This window comes from Haliaeetus albicilla, chromosome 14 (genome assembly GCF_947461875.1).
Source record: "Haliaeetus albicilla chromosome 14, bHalAlb1.1, whole genome shotgun sequence".
Lineage (NCBI taxonomy): Eukaryota > Metazoa > Chordata > Aves > Accipitriformes > Accipitridae > Haliaeetus > Haliaeetus albicilla.
The window spans coordinates 13,460,151-13,482,938 of NC_091496.1; the positions used below are offsets into that span (position 1 = coordinate 13,460,151).

General features: G+C 42.1%; 3 protein-coding genes and 1 long non-coding RNA gene across 9 annotated transcripts in view; 1 reads left to right on the top strand and 3 right to left on the bottom strand.

Annotated features, from left to right (window-relative positions):
- The window catches only part of PHTF2 (putative homeodomain transcription factor 2), a 71,557-nt gene extending 70,895 nt beyond the window's left edge, over positions 1-662 (bottom strand). For both annotated transcript variants that reach the window (XM_069801738.1, XM_069801735.1), the window contains exon 1: positions 547-662. The gene's annotated coding sequence lies outside the window, so the exon portion shown is untranslated. The remainder of the gene's footprint in view (positions 1-546) is intronic.
- On the top strand, positions 14-5,882 carry TMEM60 (transmembrane protein 60). Of its 4 annotated transcripts, none has more exons than XM_069801747.1 (2): positions 14-36; positions 5,215-5,882. In XM_069801747.1, the coding sequence occupies exon 2, from the start codon at positions 5,257-5,259 to the stop codon at positions 5,659-5,661; it is 405 nt and encodes a 134-aa protein (XP_069657848.1). In that variant the 5' UTR covers positions 14-36; positions 5,215-5,256; the 3' UTR covers positions 5,662-5,882. The 4 variants fall into 4 exon arrangements, with proteins under 4 accessions (XP_069657848.1, XP_069657849.1, XP_069657846.1 ...); XM_069801748.1 differs by lacking the exon at positions 14-36 and adding an exon at positions 1,128-1,150; XM_069801745.1 differs by lacking the exon at positions 14-36 and adding an exon at positions 1,157-1,334.
- On the bottom strand, positions 5,810-7,842 carry LOC138688951 (uncharacterized). The gene is made up of 2 exons (XR_011327743.1): positions 6,156-7,842; positions 5,810-6,030 (listed from the first exon to the last, which is right to left on the bottom strand). It is a non-coding gene; the product is annotated as an uncharacterized lncRNA (long non-coding RNA).
- Positions 7,843-10,715: 2,873 nt separating this feature from the next.
- The window catches only part of RSBN1L (round spermatid basic protein 1 like), a 55,978-nt gene continuing 43,905 nt past the window's right edge, over positions 10,716-22,788 (bottom strand). For both annotated transcript variants that reach the window (XM_069801733.1, XM_069801732.1), the window contains 3 exons: positions 21,604-21,771; positions 16,365-16,473; positions 10,716-16,257 (listed from right to left, as the gene is read on the bottom strand). In XM_069801733.1, the coding sequence (XP_069657834.1) occupies positions 15,601-16,257; positions 16,365-16,473; positions 21,604-21,771 (934 nt within the window). In that variant the 3' untranslated portion in view covers positions 10,716-15,600. The remainder of the gene's footprint in view (positions 16,258-16,364; positions 16,474-21,603; positions 21,772-22,788) is intronic.

Sequence of the window (22,788 nt, forward strand, 5' to 3'; positions counted from 1 at the left end):
CCCCGCGACGGCTGGAGCAGCCCGCACCTGATGCGGGTACGCGGCGGGGCGGGAAGGGCCCGCTCGGCGGCCGCCCTCGGGCCCCCACCGCCCCGGCGGGAAGGGCCCCGGGGGCCGTCGCGCCGCGGACACCCGCGCCCGCTCCCGCCTGAGGGGGACCTCGGCGCCGCAGAGGCCCCGGGCCTCCCACCCTTCCCCCGGCCGGCCCGGCGGAGGGGCGGGAGGCCCCCGGGCCGGCGGCGGACCGGCTCCCGCCGCCCGGAGCAGGGGCGAGGGGAGCCGCGGCAGACGGCTCCGCCGCGCGCCCGCCGGGGATGCGCCTACCGCCCCGCCGCCCCTCACCGAGCGGGCGCCCCCGCCTCGCCCCGGCCGCGGCTCCGAAGCCGCAGACCCGCCCCGGCCGCCCCCGCCGAGCCGGTCGGCCCCCTCCCCAGCTGCGCGGGGAACTTGCCGCCCCGCTTCTCCCCCTCCCGCCGGGGCGGGGATGCCTCGGCTCCCGCTCCCCCCCCCCCCCAGCCGCTGACCGAGGCGGGGTCCCGACCTTACCGGTCGCCCGGTGCCGCGGCGAGGCGGCGGAGCGGGCCAGCGCGCGCCGCAGACAACAGCAGCGAGGGGAGCGCGAGGCGGCGGGCGGGCGGGCGCGCGCGCGCGAGGCAACAGCTGGGGGGGGGGGGGGGAGGAGGAGGAGGAGGAGACGCGCGCCCGAGCGGCGGCAGCAACAGCGCGCCACCCGAGAGGGCGCGCGCCGCCGAGGCGGGGGCAGGGCTAGGTGCAGGTCGGCAGCCGACAGCGCCCCCCCTCCGCTTGCGAAGGTGGGGCCGGGGCGTGACTGGCGGCGGCGCTGCCCAACGAGAGCGGGAGGGAGGTGGGGCTGTGTTTGACGGACGGCTCTCCGGGCAGAGGCGGGGCCGGTATGACAGACATCCTCCTGCACGAATTGGCGGCAAAGAGAAAGGGTGGGGGGCGGGCTCAAGGCTGAACGACTGCCGGCCGTGAGGGGGCTGGCTGACCTTGATGGGCGTCTCCACGACTGAGTAGCTGGGGGGAGGCGGGGATTAACTTGAGCGACACCACCGCTACCTAATGAGAGCGCGGCGCGGTAGGACGTGCGTCCCCGCTGCCCAATAGCCAGCCAGGCCCGGGGCGGCGGGTAAGGAAGGCGGTGGGTTTCTCTGCGGCGCAGCGGGCGAGGAGAGCCCGGCCGCCCCCCTTACCTGCGCGCTGGCCCCGCGTAGCCGGGCGGGAGGGGGGGATGCGCCGAGACCCTGCGCGGGGAAGCGGCGGCGGGTCCGTGCGAGGGCGGCAGCGGCGCTAGGGCGGCCCGGGCCCGTCAGGTAGCGGGGGAGAGAAGGGGGCTTCCACCTCGGGTTGCCGCGTCGCGCCCGTCCTTCCTCAGGCGGACGGGGGGAGGCCTCCGCCGTGGCCGGCGAAGGGGGGGGGCCTCTCGCGGGCAGCCTCAGGAGAAGGCCGGGGGAGGGCGGGGGACCGGCGAGGAAGGCTGGAGCGGGGGAGGCCGGGCGGCCCGGGGTCGGCCGTGGGGGCTGAGGAAGGGCGGGAGAGAGAGACGGGCGGCCTGCGGCCCCCGCCCGCCCCCCGCCTGCGGGGGGTGCCCCGGGCCTGGCCCTGCCCCTGCTCGTCCGGCCGCTGCCGGAGCCGCAGCCCGGTAGGCGACCCGCGGTGGAGGGTAGCGACCGTGCCCGGGCAAGGCTGGGTCGGGCCTGTGCTGGAAACAGTCGGTCTTCTCCGGAGGACCGCGAGGGAGGGGCTGTTAAACTGCCGCCGCAGGCTCGGCTTAGCCCCGCACCCTCGGCCGGCTTGCCGGTTTCCTCCTTCTGGTCCTCTGCATAATTTATGAACGGGGGGGGGGGGGGGGGGGGTCAGCCAGATTCAGCACTCGGGAGTCCCTGTTCCGCAGAAAAAAACAGTAAAACAAGCACTCCGGTTAAGGGGGTGGTGTAGTTTGACGTTATTTGCACTTTTAAATCTACATAGGCTACCTCAACTAAGAATGCACCAGTTGCAAGAGGACTTGCGAATACCTAACCCGTGTTCGCATCAGACTAGTTCATGTGTGGTTTTGAAATGGGGCTACTGGTGTTAAAGTTCTCGGTGTTAAAGTACTCATACCTACTGAATCGGCTTTAAAATGGCATTTAATCAAGCTGGAGTTCTATTTAATTTGGTTTCAGTGTATTACAATTTTCTGAACTTTGTTAGGCAATGTTCAGGGTTCAAATTTATAGACCTATGTTATCGCTAATATTTAGCTGAACGTGTAAGTTTCTCTCCTCTTGATTTTTCTCCATCTAAACAGGATATAATTAGCTATCATAATATTCTAATTATGTAGATCATCCCACCAAGGTCAGCAATGCTACTGAGATAGTGTTTCTCACTACTGAAAATTTTCACTTCCTACTAATTACACGAGTCCTATAAAGAGTCGAGAGCTTTTTTATTTTTACACCCCACATTTGGCATTCCTTCGGTGAACTAGCTCTTCTGTGAAAACAGACTTGCACCATATCCGCATCCTTTTTCCAGTGTTAACCATCTTGCTGTGATAGCTGTCCTCTAGCTAAGAATCTGCTGATCATCTCCTTTCTTTCCTAATGAGAGATGGTTAGGTGCTCCATGTAATCAAACCCTTCCTCATTATGTCAGCTGTGTATCCCCAGCTGTCAGTCTTGCAAATTTGGTAGCTTCCTTTACTTGGACTATAGGATAAGATCTCAAAAGTACGCTTGGATTTTCTACAGTTTTCATCAAAAAAAGCCTCTAAAATTGAATGGAGCCTTGCAGTACTGTCCAATCTTGCAGTTACATCTCTTAATTAGATTGAAGAAAGGCAGCATAACGCCCCATGCTGACTCTTCTGCCTGTGCTTTTTAAATTGTTACAAAGGGTTCTGAACACTTAGGAAAACTGAAAAATCTTTTCATCAGGTGAGCAACCTTCAAATTGAGTAGCCCCATCTAATACAACTTCAGGTGCTTTCTATTTCCTCCAGAGACAGTTGATAGCACCTTCTCTGAGTATCTGATAACCTGATACTTCTAACAGTGTTGAATTCCTTTTGTCCTTTCAGGCCCAAGTTTCCAGTCTGTTCCTTTGGTTTCCACTTTCTCTGGGTTGCTAATGAGAGATTCTCCTTCTTGTAGTATCTGTAGCATTGATTTCTAGAACTAGTTTTCAAAAAGGTTCTCATGAAAGGAATGTCGAAACTTTGTTTCAGATCACTACTCTCTTCACTTTAGCCACAGACTTGCACTTGAGAATATTGGGAATGTTTTCAAAAGACTGGAAATACTTCAGGCAGGTCATAGTAATTGTCCTGTAATCCTCTGCACCTGCCAGCTGGTTTAGGTATGTTTACAAGAAAAGAGGAGTGCTATCTAAACCTCCTCCAATTTTTTGTCTACTTGCTTAGCAATTAACTAACTCTTATGTTGAGTGTCACTGCTAAGCCTCACCCCTTCCCTAAGGAGGGGGTCTCGGTCCCACCCTGCCAGTAACTGGCATTCACCAGACTCTTCAGTGATCTGAGCAGAACTGAGACAGCAAAAAACAAACTACAAAAATCTTATTTTAAACTATTTTTTTGCTAGTTCAGCTCAAGGAACTGGCCTGCTCTGGGTCACACAAGTGTCAGCCATAACACAAGGGAGGGGATGCACTGACAGTAATTCCAATTTAGATTATTTTTGGCTAAACTGGATCTTTTCCTTAAGAGAAGTCCCACTACTATCCACTAAATCAAATCCAGTGAAATTTCAAACCCAGACTGAACAAAAATTAGGTCTGTTGAACTGTGTATCAGCAGACACAGATTTAAATTGTAGGATAATTTTAGTGGTGTACAAAATTGTTATTCACTAGCTCTAATGTAGCTGGTCATCTCCTAACCAGTTAAGCCAGCAGCTTTTACCTCCTTCCTTCTGGTTCCAGTACTTATCTGAGCACAGAGTTGGTTCAACTTGCTAATCTAGCAAAAAACTAACTCAGTTAAAAAGGTGCTAATAGACTTCTGCTTGTTCAGTGAGGTTAATAGGCTTAATTGGGTGATAGTGTGAGCATCAGTAATAACAGAGGAAGCAGTAACAGCTTGTGGCCAGGTGGACTGAGGGGGAAGAGGGGAAGCAGGTCTTGTCTTTCCCTTCTGGTGGTGAGGATTAGGTGCTTCAGAACACATCATCTCACCTTCGGTAATTTAAGTACTTCTGTAATCTGGAACAAATCAAAGCTCACTTACTTATTTCAAGTGAAAGAATATCGGTGTTCTAAAGGGAATTATCAAATTTCTAAAAATCTCAAATTTTTAAAATAATTAAGAAACCTATTCAGCACTGTTTCCACTGGTGTATACATTAATTATCCATCTTTGTAGCATGAAATCTGGAGGAAGATCATAGTTCTTCTCACCCCTGCTTTTTATACTTGCAGTGAAAAGCTTCTGGCAGGTGCAGTGGTAAAAGCCTTTCAGTTAGGAGTATAAAAACTAACTTTTATGACTGTAGTGTCAGATGCACTTGTCCTTGTTTTTTCTTTTGCCATGACTACATAGAAATTTAAATATACTACCAAGCCAATAAAACTAAATAGTGTTCCTGTCAGCCAGTGTCTGTACTTTAGATACCTGCCAGAAAGCAAATATTATCTGTAGCTTTTTGTAGTTTTAAGATGCTGCTTGACAGAAACTGGTAGTAGGGCTTACTGGTGTGGTTTCAGCTGCAGTTCTGCAGGCAACAGGATCTTTCAGGTGGCTTGTTACTCATGCTTGTTGGTTAGTTTACATTTTACTGGTTCTTTTGTTATAAGGAGGGAATTGTTAGGTTGAGTTTCAAGTGTTGAACTATGAGTGCCTCAGTACTGGAGGAAAATGGATCTAAACCTATTCCTAACATATAAAAATCCCTAAATGAGTTTGACAGCTACTGTAGGATTAAAGCATAATTTGTTTCACAGAACAAGTTTAGATTAAAGCAGTTTACACAGCTGACTTAAGGCACCTAAATTTAATGGTGGACAGGACCAAAACAGAGTGCTTCATTGAGAATGGTGGTTATAAAAGAAATGCAATGAAGCAGTATGTAGGTGAGGATAGAACGGGTGAGAAAGCAAGAACAAGAAATTAGTCACCTTTAAGGAATATGCCTAATGGTTGTGTAGTGACATCTTTTGATGCCTTCCCCCCCCCCCCTTTTGTTTTGTTAGGTTGTTGCTGACAGTGAAAGACTTCCTCTCAAAGCTGTTTAAATGAGAATGTCCCTGGCGCAAAGAGTACTACTGACATGGCTTTTTACATTACTCTTCCTGATCATGCTGGTGCTGAAGTTGGATGAGAAAGCACCGTGGAACTGGTTCCTCATTTTTATTCCAGTCTGGATATTTGATACTATCCTTCTAGTTATGCTAATTGTGAAAATGGCTGGACGTTGCAAGTCTGGCTTCGACCCTCGCAACGGCTCCCAAAACATCAAGAAAAAAGCCTGGTATCTCATTGCAATGCTACTTAAATTAGCCTTCTGCCTTGCCCTCTGTGCTAAACTGCAACGATTTACTACGATGAAACTAGCCTATGTATTTATCCCTTTGTGGGCCTTGCTTATTGGGGGTATGGTTGAACTGGGATATAATATCTTCTATGTACGAAGAGACTAAGCTATCATATGTGGCTTTCAGCACTGAGATTGGTACCAAATTACTGGATTATTATAGTTTTGCCACAAACTTGTTCTCCAAATTAAAATGCCAAATAAGAAATCAATCAAGGTGGAGACTCTATCTATACCAGGCTGAAGACTGAAAGTAGACTTGTTCCACTCTTTTATTTTAAAACTGTCACATATGTTCTTGTAAATAAAAGTATTTGTTCAACACAAGCTGTTCTAATATGATTATTATTATTTGTTACATGAAGTAAGATACAGGCTCTTCATGTGCAGGTAGAAGATCTGAAAGGAACCACAAATATTCTACCCCAGAGTATTCAGCACATTGGGTAATCCTTAGAAAGAGGACTTAAGTTATCTACTACTTATCGTGTCACTCAAGAAATAACAAGTTAGCACATTATAGAAATTACTGTAAACTTGCTTTAAGAATCAGGAACAATTGATAGTTACCAAATAAGAGCAAAAAAGGAATAAAGTGACTCAGCATTTTGTGACGGCAAGAATCCACTTCCAGTCTGAAAGACTAAAAATAAGCACTTTTTTTTTTTAAGCTGCTGAAACAGACAATAACCAGTATGTTTACCTAGGGGGAAAGAAGTTAGTAGCTGAACTGTGCCAGCAGTCCAAGATCCAGAGAAGAGGGAGACAATGGTGATTACCCTTCCAAGTGAGAAATGACCAGTGCTGTAAAAGACTGAAGCTATGGGGTGAGTTCTGTAATACATCTGTACCTGGAGGAAGTGGTACTTTAACAAGGAAGATTTTTTTTAATGCCCTAGTATATTAAATCTCTGGGGGTGAAGCCCTGGCTTTACCAAGTACCAGCCAACTGAGATGCTAGTAAATGAACTTTTTCAAGTAACAAATGCAATGAATGGGACTTCTGGGAAGAGCTGGAACCGTAAGCGTATTTTGTGGACTGAAAGTGCTCTTCCAGGAGCTACGATACAACCAAGTCCAAATGTAAAAGTTGTCTAGGACATTATTAACATGCATGCTGAACTATTTACAGTTCCTAGGTAAAAAAAGAGTGTCTAGTGAATGAAAACAGCCCTGGAAAAACAGCTTAAGGTCAGAGGAGGTAACTATGTCAAAATGTCTCACGAATAAAATTTTAATGATGTACAATCAACTGTACTTGTCAGTAAAAAAAAAAAAAAAAAAAAAATCTTTCTGAAGTGTTTGGGTTTACTCTTGCTGTTCAAACAGACAGATGTAGGCATAAACACATAGGAAGCATATTATTAAAGACTGCTGAAAGGGCTTATCTAAGAAAAGAACCTGTTCATTCTAAGACAATGGCTCTCAATTCAGATCATCAGGTAACAAATGATCTTTAGAAAGAATTTAAGTCATGTTTGCTTCAGAATGGTTGACAGTCCTACCTTGCTAAAGGAGAAACCAAGGAATGACACAGAAAAACAATCTAAGCATTAGCTGTTATAAAAAATGCAAAATATTTATAACCCCTTTATTATAGTAAAAATAATGCATTGACTTTTACTGAGCAAATCCAGGGGGCACTTGGCCCCAGTTCATAAGCATTAGATAATTTATGGGGAGCTAAAACTACCATTTAGAAATCTCTTTTTGCTTCAGTACCTATGAGGAACAGTTCTTTTGTGGAGGTGTATCTATGCCCTACTTAGTTCTGAGAAATAGTTCATGGAAGGGCCTTGCTCTCTGTTTGACAGACTTTTTGCCCACTCATATGAGGCTCCTGTGAAGAACTAGCTTCCTTTACCATCTTTGTGATTTTTCAAGTTAAAATGGCACTTGTGCTGAGGATTAGCTGCAGGGAGAGGGAAAAGTATTCACCTTGATATGTGCTCTTGGGCCTGCTGAATATAGGAAATGCGAGAGCAAGCACGCACAGATACATGCTAAATGTAAGTATATGTATGTGTGTATACATATGGTATAGAGAAAATATGCTTAATTTGCACATCCAAGTTAGGTCTCTTCAGCAGTTCTTCAGTTCTGTCAAATGGAAACTAGGGTCACTGAGCTTCCTAGGATACAACATTCCAGGTATGGCCCATGGCAGGCAAGCTAGACCTCATGTGGCATTTTTACTGGATGCTTCAAAGATATATGGAGAAGAGTGTTTAAAGACCTACCTCCAGTTAAGGTAAACTTTTATGAACCACTTCAACATTGATGCAAATACATAACAAGCATTTAAGCACTTAAGACACATACATACATACACACACACACACGCATCTCCGGATGGTACATTACAGCACCAAGCATAAAACTGAGTGCCCAGTCCTCCCCCAGCTGATGATTATCACAGAAGAAAAAGCAAAAAAAGCCTTGTTCACACAATGCCAAAAAAACCCATACTGCTCAGAAGAGCAGAGCAGCTTTCCTCAGTCAAGCTGATGATGTTAACAGATCGTGACAGCTTCACACAACAAATGGTGGAAGAATAAGAACTAGCCTCATTAGGGCTTGGTATATGATTAGCAAGATGGGCCACAAATGGCAACTCTGCCCCCTTAATAAACCCCTTCTATTCCACAGATGTAACAATTATCTGAAAGTTTGATTCTAGTTAATTAGAGATGCCAAACACAGTTGTTCCAAATCTCCTTTTAATTGCTGCCTCTAATTCAATAGAAAAAGATCAGCAATTTCAGTCTTTTGGTTGTGGGTTTGGCTTTTTTTTTTTTTTTTAAACATTTACAAACCTTGAAATACATGACAGTGATTTTGAAAGCTGAAGCAGGCATCTCTTTCTGGTGTCCTACAGAAGTCACACACAAACTGATTTCCTTTAGCACAAGCTGTCTTCAGGACACAGCCCTGTGAAAGTGCTCAACTTTGTCTGCAAGTTCCTAGTCATACAGCGATACTTTGGTAACAGAAATTAATATCCCGTTTGACTTAGTATTTTTTATCAGATTTAACTGACCTAAACTGTGCCAACACCTCTGTACACGCAGTCTCATGTTTTTGTGATATCAGAACTTCATTCAAAAGGACTTAGGATACAAAGCACACCGTAGCACACCTAGACCTTTCCAGAGGCTGTTGCAGGAATTAACCTCTATTAGCAATCACCCTGTTCTCAAAGGCACTGTCCACAGCTCTGAAATGGAGAGAGTTCTCACACCTTTACTTAAATTCATGGACTGACTGATCTTCGTTAAACAGAACAAAATGAGCAAAGAGCAGATTTGATGAAGTTGGCAGGGAAAAGGGGAAGCTGATGCTGAGATGGCTCATACTGATGTGCAAGAAATGGGTGGAAGGAAATGCAGATCAAAGTACCCAGCGCACTAGGGAACAACCTCATCTCAGCTACCTGCAGCAGCCGATGCAGGGCATGGAGAGGAAAACTTTGCCTTCATGGGCTTTGTTTTAAAATGCAATTCAATAGCTTGCTGTTCTGAAATGAAACGGAAGTATTTATCATATATTGATGATATATATGTATTATATACATAATATATATTGATTATATATATTGTATATGGAGATATATATTCTACGTTTATTTCTCTTCATATCATTTATACAAGCTTGAACACTTCAGCATGCATTGTAGGTGAGTATCTACTGTTGTCTGATTAAGGAAAATACTCAATGGACATGTGTGAAAGATCATGAAACTGAAATTTTCAATCACCTATTCATACTGCTTTTCTTGATTTGTCACCATTTTAGACTAGGATCCAGCCTTCTGTTCTTCTCATACTTGAAAAATACAATTATATGACATAAACATCCCAACCTTCAACAAACTTTAACCTGAATGCTCTAAGAAGGTGTGTAGGTGCCCCCAAACTGCAATGCAAGGCATGGGTGACAATATCAAAAAATAAGCTAGCACAGGACTAAGTTACACAACAATTTAAGAGATGAAAGCAGTGGTGTTTTCTGATGTATATGCATAGTAGTACAGGAACAAAATCTTACAAGTAACCTCATGGAAATTTTCATATTTACCCAGTTTGAAAGTTGAGTGACACAAAGGTATTGATGACAGTGAAATCTATGAGACCCCCAGAAACTCTGAATTCTAACATTAGGCATTACCTATTTCAACACCACTATATTTTGGGAACAAATAATATTGCTTTTCAGTAATAAAGCTCCTGAATAACTGCATCCTCAGAAGTTCTTTGATGTGTTACATGATAGTGCTATGCTTTCACACTTTTTTTTTTTTAAACTAAGATTGAGGTAAAAATAACTGCACTGAGTTGGAAAAAGAGTGTTTGTACCTTTTTACTGTACCTTTATTGTGTTAAGGTTTGGGCAGAGTTTGCCTCCCATATAAGCCTTTTAGACCTGAACAGGCCTGGGTATCAACTTGCCGCTGAAAAGCATCAGGGTTTGTGGACTAAGGCAATTTAAGGAACCACTGCAGTTGGACCACCAGAGTGCTATTCAGTATTAACATTTTCTCCTTGTACTGAAGTTGGATAAAGAGTAGAAAAAAAATCTGCAATGCAGTAATGCTATTTCCTTTGGTGTGCCTCTTCTAACAAAACCAACCTCACAAGCAGGCAAATGTAAGTCTTTGTACGGCACAGAACAAGAGCGTAAGAGCAAGAAACAGAAGAAATGAGAACCCAAGCTTAGTTTACCGGTATTAGGTTTTATCACAGTGTTCCTTTTGAAGTTTATAAAGAAATCACTGCTAAAAGATGGGGTTTAGTCTAAAAATTTCATTTCCGAGATTAACAAAAGCTCTCAACTGCATCGATTAGACAAGTACCTGAGTGTTACAACATGCCTAGGATACAGCTTTAGCAGTCTTGACTTATGTTACATTAGTCTTACACACACAGGTCTAATTCTCAAGGTTTTCTTCTTGAGATACTTAGGGAATAACTTTCTCAGCTAATTGCCCTATTTTGTCTCAATATAACCAGATAAAACAACGGCCATAGAAAGCATAGTCCTTAAAACACAGGCCTAAGCTCTACCAAACATTGCCCTTTCATTCTGGTGGACTGGAAATTAATTGGCAAGAGAAAACATAGTATCAAAATAGTTATTGAAAAATCAAACTTGATAAAAATAGAAGTTTAAACTGCTGTTTTAATCAATGTTTGTATCAGATTATCATAACTGTACACCAAATATTAAAGGACTAATACCCTCATCAGTAGGCTCATCTATCAGCATGACCAGAACATGAGAAGATCAATGTCTAGCTGGCACTCAAGTACAGCACGGCTCCAAAGCAGAGGAAATATTAGCATCATAGCACAGAGAAAAACAGTGGCTAGAATATAATACACTAAATCTGCAAAGTCAGTATCCCTGATGATTCTAATAGAAATAGCAACCTAGATATTGTGAAGCTGCTGCTTCTGAACAGAACACAAAATAATTTGCATTTCTATGAAAAATGAAATGAGCGACTGATGGGAATCAAAGTTTCCCAAATCTTCCCATGTATGCTGCAAATTCAGTGGGATCTGCACAAAATATCAGTATCGTCTATTATACAGTTTTTAAAGTGCAATTCATCCGTTTGAGAAAGTAATAAAATATCAGTTGAACACAGTGACTCACAAAGAAAACATTCTCAACAGTGTCATTCACAGCAAAGCATAGGTCAGTGAAAATCTGTCCTTTCCATTTCCAACTTGTTTACATTCACAGTAAGGTAACAGGCAGTGGTCTGCCTAAAGACAAAGTTCTCCACACATCTGACCACTAGAAAAAAATGAATAAAATTACACTTGAGAAGCCTGCAAAGTTTTTTTTTCATCTCTTCATCAGAATTAGTACAGTTTTCATCCTAGTAGGGTCAGGTGGTAGCCTACTCTCTCACAACAGTTTATTTGCCAAGGAGCATGGAGAAAACACGGATTTATTTCAATCGATTCAGCATCCTTATTCACATGCAGATATTAGAAAACAGTCATTTTGATCAATGAATACCAGTCCTGTGTTTCTTGGAAGACTTACTCAATTTTCCAGATCTGTAATGTTCAGATCTGCTTCACAGCATTCCACTGTCTTATGTTTCCATTTTCTACATCATTTGCAATGCCAACTTATTTACTGTGCACATGTATATCTGCTTAAAAATCAATTTTATTTATCACCAAGGAATTATTTCACAGATGAATACTTAAATCATCACCCTCTGAAATAATACTTTATTTCTAATACTAGATAGAATTAATATTTCAGTTAAAGAAGTATTGAAATATTCACTATAGTAACAAGGAAGGGAAAATCTGCATGCCAGCAGTACCTGTAATGAAAATGCTGTTTCAAGAGTCAATTTGCAGGCATTTGGAGGGCTGGGGGATGACACAACACTGAGTAACACTTGTATGTAACACATGAAGTCAGTTGCCAGTGAAATGCAAAAGATCCAGTAATTAAAAAAAAAAGCAGCTACCATCTTGAAAGCTATTAGGTAGCAGCAGTAACAATGCAATTCTTTGCTACCCACAAATATGGAACCAGTATCTAGGAGAACATGTCTAAACTTCTGCACATCATGTCATTAACTGGAACACCACTGCAAACACACAGATGTCAATACCATTGCAGTACAGGCAATAGGCCTTAAGCAGATTTTGCAGAAATCTGCGGAAGGGCCAAGAGAGACAACTAAAACTAAACTGGAGATTTCAGCCAAAATAACAGAAAGATTTCTATATAACTGAAATCCGGGGAGGGGGGACAAGCAATAAGCAAAGACTAGTTTCAGTACATCAGAAGGCGTGAACCATTTATTGCTGAAGCAAAGTCTGAATATGAATTTGTATGCGGTAGGAATAAAGGTTATAGCATAGGACCACGTGAAACCAAAGCAAGACCTTTGTCAGACTAATGAACAATTTGGGAGCTGAAATTCTCAGAAAAGGTACTCCCCTCTTAAAGAGCAACTGCATCAAAATGAATACACCACAGTAGAGGACAAAAACTTTTTTTTTTTTTTTAAAAAGAAGCAAAGAAAGAAGTACACACTAATATAGCCAGTCAACCCAGACTGTCTACACCCTTGAATACAAAGGGAGTTCTGATAGCCATTGGTAATCCCGGTATTGTTTATATTCTGTCTGCAAGGAATTCTGTCTAAAAATGAGAATCTAGTCTGCCTCACAATTCAAAAATAAAGGATGCATAAAAAGTGGAAAAACTGCCACTTTTTTTTAATCTCTTAAAATTCTGAAAGTGATTAAAAAAAAGAAAAAAAAAATAGGTTGAAGATGTAGGCAGTTCAAAGGAAAAATTTCAGAACCAAGACATAACCTGAGCAGAAGTTTGAGGCCATGATCAGCTAAGACCGCTGAGCAGGTCTTCAAAAGGAAGCAAAGCTTTACTCTTCAGTGTAAAGTCTGTTTGCTAAACCATTTTCAAACATTTATTTTTTCAGTCTGGACAGGGCCTATGATGCAGGAAGTTGCTTGCTGTCAAGGGTTTACTTTAGTAAAATCTGGCAGATTTAAGAAAAAAACCCCAAACAAACTTGAACCAGAATGAATGATCAGCATATGGATCACCAGCATACAAACAAGGTTTGTTTTTTTTTTTTAATTAAACTAAACAGTTGGGTTGTTTTATGGTTTGGGTTTTTTTGTTGTTGTTGGGGGGGGTGTTTTTGTTTTAAAAGAGCAGTATCTGGCAAGGATGGTATTGATAAAGCTGGAGCCTTCTGCTAACCCAGGTGGAAAGCTGCACACTTGGTGCAAACTACAACCGGCAGCTCTTCTCTTTTACTGTTCTCCAATGGCTGGCACAGAGAACAGGAATGGAAGCTACATAATTGTGTACAGATGTTCATAAAGCCAAAGAATTACGGGTAGAAGTTTCCAGATAATCCAGAAAACACAACGGGAGCCAAGACCACATTTCTACTATCAGGAAAGCTCAAACTCTTACATGAACCAATTAATTTCTCAAATCAGAATCTGCTAGATTAATAACTTACCATGTCACACATGAATCATTTGCTCATGGCATGAGGGGAAAGCAAGATCCCTGAGGCTGCAAAACTGGTAGTAATCTCTTAGCCAGCATTAAAGAAAACAGCAGTAAGACTTAAGGATATATTAGCCACATCCAAGAGATTCATGTTTCTATTGCTTCTCTAATACGTAATTATGGCTATGTAGGAGTAATATTCAATAATTCAAATATTGATTTAATTAATAATTCTTTGACAGACCTATTTTAGACTTAAAGAAATCAGGGCACTCATCCGTTAAATGGCTGATTTTAGTGCCAGAGTAAGTACGTAGTAACATTTTCAATTTTAACAACCTATAAGCAAAAAACATTTGCAACAAAAGGGCCTCAGGTAGTTGAATTAGACATCACCTGGAAATCACATTGTTCTGTTGCTACAAATGAAGCCAAAGTGATCACTAAGTGCAAAGGTTATAAAGTAGGTACATAAGGACGTACAAATTTCAGAAAGTTATAGGGAAAAAATACAGAGGGGAAAAAAAAGATACAGAGGGCTTTGGAAATAACAACAGGCCCAGGATCTTACGTTTTAAATACTTAGTTGGAGGACAGGCTGTAGGGCAGTTTACTGCTATTTGTAGCTACCTGAAAAAGAAATATCATTCAGATGTGTTTGAACTATACAGTAATATGTTACACAAAGAATTAAGTAGGTTCAGTGACAGTTTTTGCCATTACCACATCAGATGCTAGCTAGCCTTGAAATCCTCTTCCCTCAGAACATGGCTTAAGAGAATTCAAGCATTCCATAGGCGGGGAGAGAGGCAAACAGTTAACTTGGACACCACTGTTATTTTCTTAATTAACTAACTCTTGCTTCCAAACTGGGACTCATGAGGAATCTTCCTACTAGACACACTGGCAAGCATCTTTATTGCCTGGTGCTATCAGCATAGGGAGCAATTCAAATCCAAACGTGTCTCTGTCAATTACAGGTCACTACTAAAGTGGAGGCCTTTATAGGTGGATAAGTTACCATGTAAATATTCTTTGTTTTAATTTTAGTCAGATTAACTGACTTAAATTGGGGGGGTGGGGGGGGGTTGGGGGGGGGGGGGGTGTTTGGTTTTTTTTAACGTGAAATAGAACTGCCTTAACTGTGGCTTGAGCAAAGCAAGAGGCAAAGGTAGAAGGGAGTTTGCTCCCTTGCACCAGCTCATCTAGAGAGACGCACACAGTTACTGATTGCGCTCCTGGAGCCCAGGGGGTGTCCGACTGTCCTCCACAACAGGGGCAGGTTTGCCTCTCTGTTCCATATTAACATCTGACAGCAGGAGTCTGCGGAGTGCCTTTAACGAGCAACTGTAAGGAATCCTGTGAAGGGAGGACTGATTTTACATTCTGACTAATCTCCATTTACAAAGAATGCCTCAGCTCTACCTCAGTTTGCTACAGCTGCTCACCCCACAATGGTGTAAGGGTATCCTATGCATTAGTGCAGGTAGAAACATAACCATTTAGAGAGGCAGTTTAACTGAATTATTTTTTGCAGACCCAAAAATAAAACCAATCTGTTATTATGAACCTTTATTAAGCGGCTCACATTTCAGTATAAATCACACTAAAAAGATTTTTTTAAAAAAGATATTTACACTACAGTGCTGACACATTTAAAATGAAAAAATTGGTATAAATAAGCTCTATGGAAAAGCCTGGAATTGTCAAAAAGAATTCTGGCTCATCTTACAAAAAATATATATGTTAAATGTCAGCTCTACTCTAAAACCTACAACTCAAAATTATTTAAAGACTTCTTTATGTTAAACCTGCAGTGTTTACAGTGCATCTGGCCCTAAGTGCTTTGATACTTCACAGTTATGGACAGGCACTGAGGAATGTTACAAAGCTACATAACTATCTTCTGTAACAGATGCGAAGGCAAGTCACAAACTTGCCTCACAGAATTTATGAATCTTTACATTATTACATCATTAAGTTTAAAAAGGAATTTAAAACCATATATACAAATTTAGCACAAAAAATCATCCTCTGTTTGTCCATGCAGTTTTGGATATGATGAACTATGTTGTCTGGTATCATCTGGATGTATGTGACCTCCAGGGCATAACTTGCCTTGTAAGTCCTTGTTGCCAGGTTCAAATTTAGAATCCACCTCCAACTTAAATGCCGTCAATTCAACGTGATCCAACCTAGTCTGAACATTCTGGCCCCCGACGTCATTAGGTGCCACTGTCTTTTCAGCAAGATCAACATTCATGGGTTCTTCTTTTATTCGGTGAGATGCAATAGGTTCATGTTTTATCGACATAAATTCCTGCTGCAGATACTTCATCTGCAGAGCATCTGAAAATTTGGTGTCTTCGGAGGTATTTTTGCTCATTGTACAAATTCTGCTGTCAGTCTGAAGTCCAATAACCGAAGACTTGGGGTCTGCAGAGGTACCTGCTTCAACAGTACTTGTATTTTGAGAAAGTTCTTCCTCTGAATGATATAGCTTGAGCCGGATGTGCCAAGCCAAACTGCACACAGCTGAAACTGTTTTGAACTGGTGCACAACATTCCTTGGGATAAAATAAATGTCATTATCAAATAACTGAATTCTGGCATATCGAATGCCTTCCCTTCGCAGTTGATTAAGTTTTGCATCATCAACCCACTGGACACACTGGAGGAAAAAAGGGAAGTGGGGAAAAAAAAAAAAGAAAAAAAAAGGGTGAATATTCTGATTTAGGCCTAAAAGGACACCTGATCAACAGTTCATAGCATGCTTACCTGTGAGAGTGGAGGCTCATGCAAATCTAATTGCATTCGCTGAACTACCTCTAAGAAGTCTTCAGCATGAAAACAAATTACATCTTTGGTTATACGAGGCTGCTCAGACCTACAGAAGAGTAAGAATTGCACAGTCAGAGGCTGAAACTAACATGCTACAGAGAATAATAAAGAAAATCTGCAAGCAAGGATAAAGCAAATGATAAAAAAAGCAATTGTAGCATAACATACATTTTGAAGAAAAAAGGTTAACTAAACCAGCTAATTCTCAAACATAACCTCATTAAACTGGTTAAATGAATTAACCACAATTTCTTTACAAGTGGCAGTAAAAGCAGCCATGAAAGGTCAACAAAACTCACTATTTTTAATTTTTATCTTTAATTGAATTCTGCCTGCTTTGATGCTGGAAGACAGATGCCCCAGATACGTTGGGCTCTGTCAACACTCTAACATGATACACCCATCAGGTACCTCAAAGCATGCAGCAGTCTGACTAGTATTATGGCAAACATTGCTTAGTATCTTAGCCTCAAACACCTTGTTCGGAGTTAGTAGTAAAGCTGAATCTACATTAAGCTGCCACAATGCTAGTAAGCAGCAAATACTGGCGTCCTCCATGAAACGTCCCTTAAAAATACATTCCTGTTTGTGCTCACTAGAGAGCTACAGAAGAGCAAAATCTGAATTTGGGTTTGTTTCTGTATTCAAACTGTTAGGAGAATTTACCTCTCGTCCCACATCTCCCCCAAAGAAATGCACACCATTTATGTAATTCCTATAGAGACATCATCTACAATTAGCTAACAAAAGGCAGTTACAGCCACAATCCTTATCACTTTCTGATCTAAAAGCCAAACTCGGTTCTTCAGTGGAAACATACAGAACGAAGCTGCACGTGTTTGTTTTTGAGGGATGTTTAGTTTTCGAAAAGTTTCTTAAAAACGCGGTGATACAAAGATTTCATTTATGTAAGATAAAGCTGACGCAGGAGCGGTTTTGCAAGGAAAATTTATCAGCCACAAGGAGCCTGGCTGATGACTTTCTTCCTCCATCCTGTGCAGAGCGCTCCCAGGGCCGACAGGAGAGCGGCAGCAGGGCGCAGGCTGCGGGCACAGGCGCTGCCCGAAGGAACCAGGAGCGACCGCCCGTCCTCCTGCCGCCCGCGGGGCGGCCTCAGCCCCCGCCCCCGCCCCCGCCCCGCTCCTGCCCCCGCCGCCCCTCGGCCGCAGCGGGGCCGCACGGCGCGCTCCGCCCTGCCGGGGCCCGGGCAGGGGCTGATGCAGCAAAACCGCCCGACGCCGCTCACAGCGGAATGGATGGTCAAGCGCTCCTTTTAAAAAAGGCAAGATGGGCATCTCTCTCCCTCTCTCGATTTCCAGTTCTGTCCTCTATCCCCAAAAACTGCTTTTTGCCTTTCAACATATATATACACACACACGGGGTTATTAATGTTCTAAGCAGCAGGCAATCAGGTACAGTTCATTGGGCTTTTTAAACTGACAAGACACGTTTATTTTATTTAGGTCATGACCTCAAGAGAGCAAAAAATAACCAGTCTAAGGCTATTTTCGGGGGGAGGGGGGAATCCCAGATCAGCTACTGAAAGCACACTAGGGCGAATTTTCGGACAACATATTTTACTTTCAATTTTACAAAGATTAAAATGTCTCTCTGTATTTTGGTCTATGCACTCCTAAAGAGGATTTAAGCACTGAAAGAAAAAAGCTTACAGAAACATCTCTGGCAAAAAGAAAAAAATACTAGCTACATTAATCTACTTTTTATAATGCAGATATGTTGTTGGGGTTTTTTTAAAATACGTATCTGCACCTGGAGTTAACAATATTTGTAAATGAAGTTAAGAATTAAAATAAATACAAAGAATATTTGCATACTAAAAGAACTTCAAAGCAATGTTTTCACAGCAGTGTCTACTCTGTTTTACCCATTATACAGGACATAGTTAATGATTCTTTTAAATCATTCCTTTCCTCAGCCCCTATATATACGTACAACAGTATGCCTTACCAACTCTGTGCTGCACCTCTATCACAAAACATGACATTCCTTTTGCAAACACAACAGAGAAAAATTGCCAGATAATTTGTAATTCTGCATTTGCAGATTTGATATTTAGCGCAACTTTGAGATTCTGTTTTGTAAAACCTAAAGTTTAGAGGGTGACGTTGTCCCCCATGCAAAACAGTAGCAGAGTAGTTCAGTCAGATGTCCAAAACAGACAGTAAATCCAAACAGAACTGCAAGATGACTTCAGAAAAATCCATTTAAGTCCCTACTAGAGCACTGCTAGAACTATTTTTGGCAATAATTTTTTTTCCTTAACCTCATTCTTTGAAAGGGCTGGACTCTTTTTGCTGTAACTTTTCAAAACAGATTCAAGACTACAGGTTTTACCATGAATATTTCTGACCTAATGTATAATATAACAAATTCCTATGATCCTATAGAGAAGCACTAACAACTTCACGCTCTGGAACAAACTTGAAAAGCTGCTTGCTGAAGCACAGGATAGAGGGGTTTAATTTTGCCAACAACGCCATGAAGTGCCTTTTGCTGTTCCTGTAAAAACCCACCCAAGTTTCCCACGTACAAATCTTCAAAGTTTCCATAATTTAAAATTTCACTGGCTTTTCATAAATTCTAAAGCGTGCTTGGTACACCTACAAAAATGGCATTAAGTAATCAGCATGATCACAACCCCAGCGTTTATCAGACTTCAATGCAGTGCAGTCTTTAAAATGTTTGCTAGCAATAGCCAGAGCTCTTCTACAATTTGCAAATATTCACAGAAACAAAAAAAAAAGATCATAATCCAGTAATTTTACAAAACATCTCAAATCAAGAGCCTGTCCTATCTGGGAAAGCAAAAATTATTGTTTTGTTCTTCCAAATAGTATGTTTTGTTTCCAGTTCTGTGCTCTATCCCCCAAAACTGCTTTTTGCCTTTCAACAGTTCTGTTCCTGTCTTTTCTGAAAGACACTAGTTATCCTACCTAACATTAGCATTCATGCTTATCAACTACTAAATAAATCCCACTTTAAAGTCTACAGCAACTTCTTGATAACAACGCTTTTTTTGCACACCCAATTCATTTTTATACTAACTAAACACAAACTAACAACTCAGTTCAGCAAGTCTATGAACTGCTTTGTTTTCTCCTCACAGAACACATGAATTTTACATATGGTATATCATCATTAGAACATGTGCATTTTTACTGCAATAAGTACCCTGATCACCCCTGGAATATCTCCAACTTTCAGTTTTGTTCAACTACTCAAACAGACTTAAAAAAAACAAACAAAAACAAACAAACAAAAAAACCCACCAGATTTTTCCAACTTCCATGCATGTTGTTTCCCTTAAAATAAATCTACCCACAGCTTACAAATTACAGTGAAGCTAGTATCTGAAATTATTTTAATGTCTTACATTAATGATGCTTCATTATCCTAAGCCCTGATTAGTTCTCTTCATGTAAGTACAGTGATGTGGCTTTTCAAAATTATGCAAAAAAGTGGAAAGGGAAAGGAGAAATTATCACTGAGGTCAAATCAAGCTTGAAATACATAATTTTTGTGTTGATTGTGTTACATATTTTCCTCCTCTACATATATCAGTCCCAAATTTTTTATTCTGCATTAAAAGATAAATTTTCAGTCCTTACACTGAAGTGCTGATAGTTACTCCCCCCCCCCAAACTTTCAAAAAGTACTTGAAGTACTTTCAAGTTTGTTGGACAGTTTTGCTTAGTTTTGCCTATTTTCAGATCACTTTTTATTCTACGTAATTTTTATTTTTACTGATTCATTTATTTTTTCAAGTTTAAAAGGAGTTTTAATGGAAGTTGCATAGACACCCTTTTCCACAGGTTCCAACATATCAGAGAAGATAATGGTTTAGATCTAAAAAGCCAGAAAATTTGTTTTTTAGAATGTAAATGAACATGTAATGATTTCCAAGGGAAGAGAATCTTGTTATGAAGGTATAGGATGAGAATGGGAAGTTCCCACAGACACTTAAATTACTATAAATTTAAATTTTTATTAATTCCCACAGGCACAGAAGTTTGGGGAGTGGGGTTTTCTTTGGTTTGTTTGGTTGGGGGTTTTTCTTCCTTTCTTTGATAAAGCTTTGAGTCTCTCTCTCACTCATATATGTGCAAATTGTAATTTAAGATAATCAGATCTACACAGTATCTCAGATCTTGCCCTGCTACCACTGTTCAGTCTTAATTCACTCCAGCTTCTCACAATCAGAGCAAGCAGGAAGTTTAAGGCTTCAGCTATCATCAACCTGCAGAGGAACTGAACCGCAAAACCTCAGAGCCCAAAATACAAACACATTAACATCAGAACAATCCAGTTCTTCCCCAACAGCAAGTATTCGATTTTCTGTCTCAATGAACTCATGCACTCTAACACAAATTTGCATCATTTCATCCAAAGGGATTTCACTCTTCTCATTTCTAGACAGACACAAAGAGGAAAAGGTGTTTTTAGTGTTTATGTATTCAAAGGTAACCTCCAAAACTAAGGTCATTGTCTCAAACCAGGATCAGAAGATCCTGAAAAATGCTTCTTAGATCTGGGCCAGGAAGCCCATGATTACAGGCTTTTTATTTGGCTAAAATATAAACAGATGTAAGTGAGATACATTCATTTCCTGAATCTCATATAGGAATTCCAGAGACAGACACCAAAGAATATCACACAGCCTCTGACAGGGTTCTTTCTGGGTGATCTACCATAAATAAATCAGGTTTATAACAGCCATGACTTTGAAGCAGAAGCATAAAAATTCTGCTCATCTCCAGACAACACAAAGAATTGCCAGAAAGTCTTGATGTGCACCCCTGAGGCAGAAACTCACATCAGTCCATATGCACTATGTAAAGTAAAACAAAGTGTGAGGTGTTTTTACATCTAACATTAACTCAGTTACAGCAACTCAGTTATAGATTAAAAGTGTCATTGCAAGGCACCTTTCTCATTTCAACCACACGGCACAACTGTATGCAATGTAGCAGAGGGCAGACAAACACATCTAGTGCACATAGATGGGGGAGGGTGGGGGAAGGCCAGTATCTACTAAGTCTTCATTAAATCTCTAATACTAGATTAACCTATTCGGTGTTCCTTCTACCAATTATAAATGGAAATTCAGGCAAATATTTTTTCAAACAGCTAGGTGAGTAGGGCAATCGACACATACCACTCTCCACAGTGCACAGCCTTCAATACTCCCACAGCAGCTGTAGTCTGTCGTTCAAAACCTTGTCCTATGTGATCTGCATGAGCTCGTGTCCGGTCTTCAAATAGCATTTCACGGGGTTCACTGGTTCGAGGTAGGTACTGCAAGTTTTTTATTTCATTGGTAGTTCTGTATAAGAAAAACAGTATTAGTGATACAGAAGTTTCTCTTAATTACCTAACGTCCACCATAGCCAATAGGATTGTTTTTCTCCCTTCAGTAAGACCATGTAGTCAAATTAGAAAAAACAGTAACATTTAGGGCAAATTAGAAGTGTGATGGGCTATGCAAAAAATCAGAATACCTATGCAATAAAAAAAAGTTTAAAAAAAACCCAAAACACAACAGCACAGCATCAGGGCCCTGAGTGCACTAAAAGGCCCTAATGAGTGAGCAGCCTCACCTGCAGTCTCCACCCACAAACCCAGACAAAGAGCCCAGGAGCTGTATTTAAGCTCAGGCCTGGGCCTTCAGTCCTGGCCTGAGCCATGCTGCAGGAGCACTGGTCTTCACCTCACAGCCAGAGGTGTGCTGGGCCACAGACTTGCTTCCCAGCTTGGCCTCAGAAGGGCTTTGTCATGATGGACCTGCCTGGCAAGTCACTGGACCTGATCCTCACTGGCAGACTGACTTGCTGGCTTGACCTCAGACCTGCTCCAGCACCACACACTTCCCTGACACACTGGAGTCTGGGCTGAATCCAGTCCCCAAACGCCAGGTCTGCCCTACCTACCTTCCTCAGGAACTGTGAGACTGGGCCCCACCACGGTCAGCCCCTGACAGGGAATTGACAGCCTTTGCTGCTTCCTGACTATTAGATATACATTTCAATTGTCCCTGAAGTCATTCTTCATCATTCATGTTTCTACCAAACCGCTGGGAAATGTGTATGTGTGTTTAGTTCCATGTTGCAGAACTGGGAATGAGAAGCAGCAAAAGATTATTTCTTCGGGGTTTAATGAGAGTGAAGGGAACGCTGCAGAGCGGGAACAGAGCCACAAGACCATTTTCTTGGCCACCTGGAGCCAACATCATGTGTTACATTTTTCCAAGAGCTCTTCATAATCATAACATATCCAAGGTTGGAAGGGACATCTGGAGACTGTGTAGTCCCAGCCTCCCTCACTCAACTAGAGCAGGTTGCTC

Excerpts from the sequence above, each read along its gene's own strand:
- TMEM60 (XM_069801747.1), top strand. The coding sequence starts at position 5,257 with ATGAGAATGTCCCTGGCGCAAAGAGTACTACTGACATGGCTTTTTACA.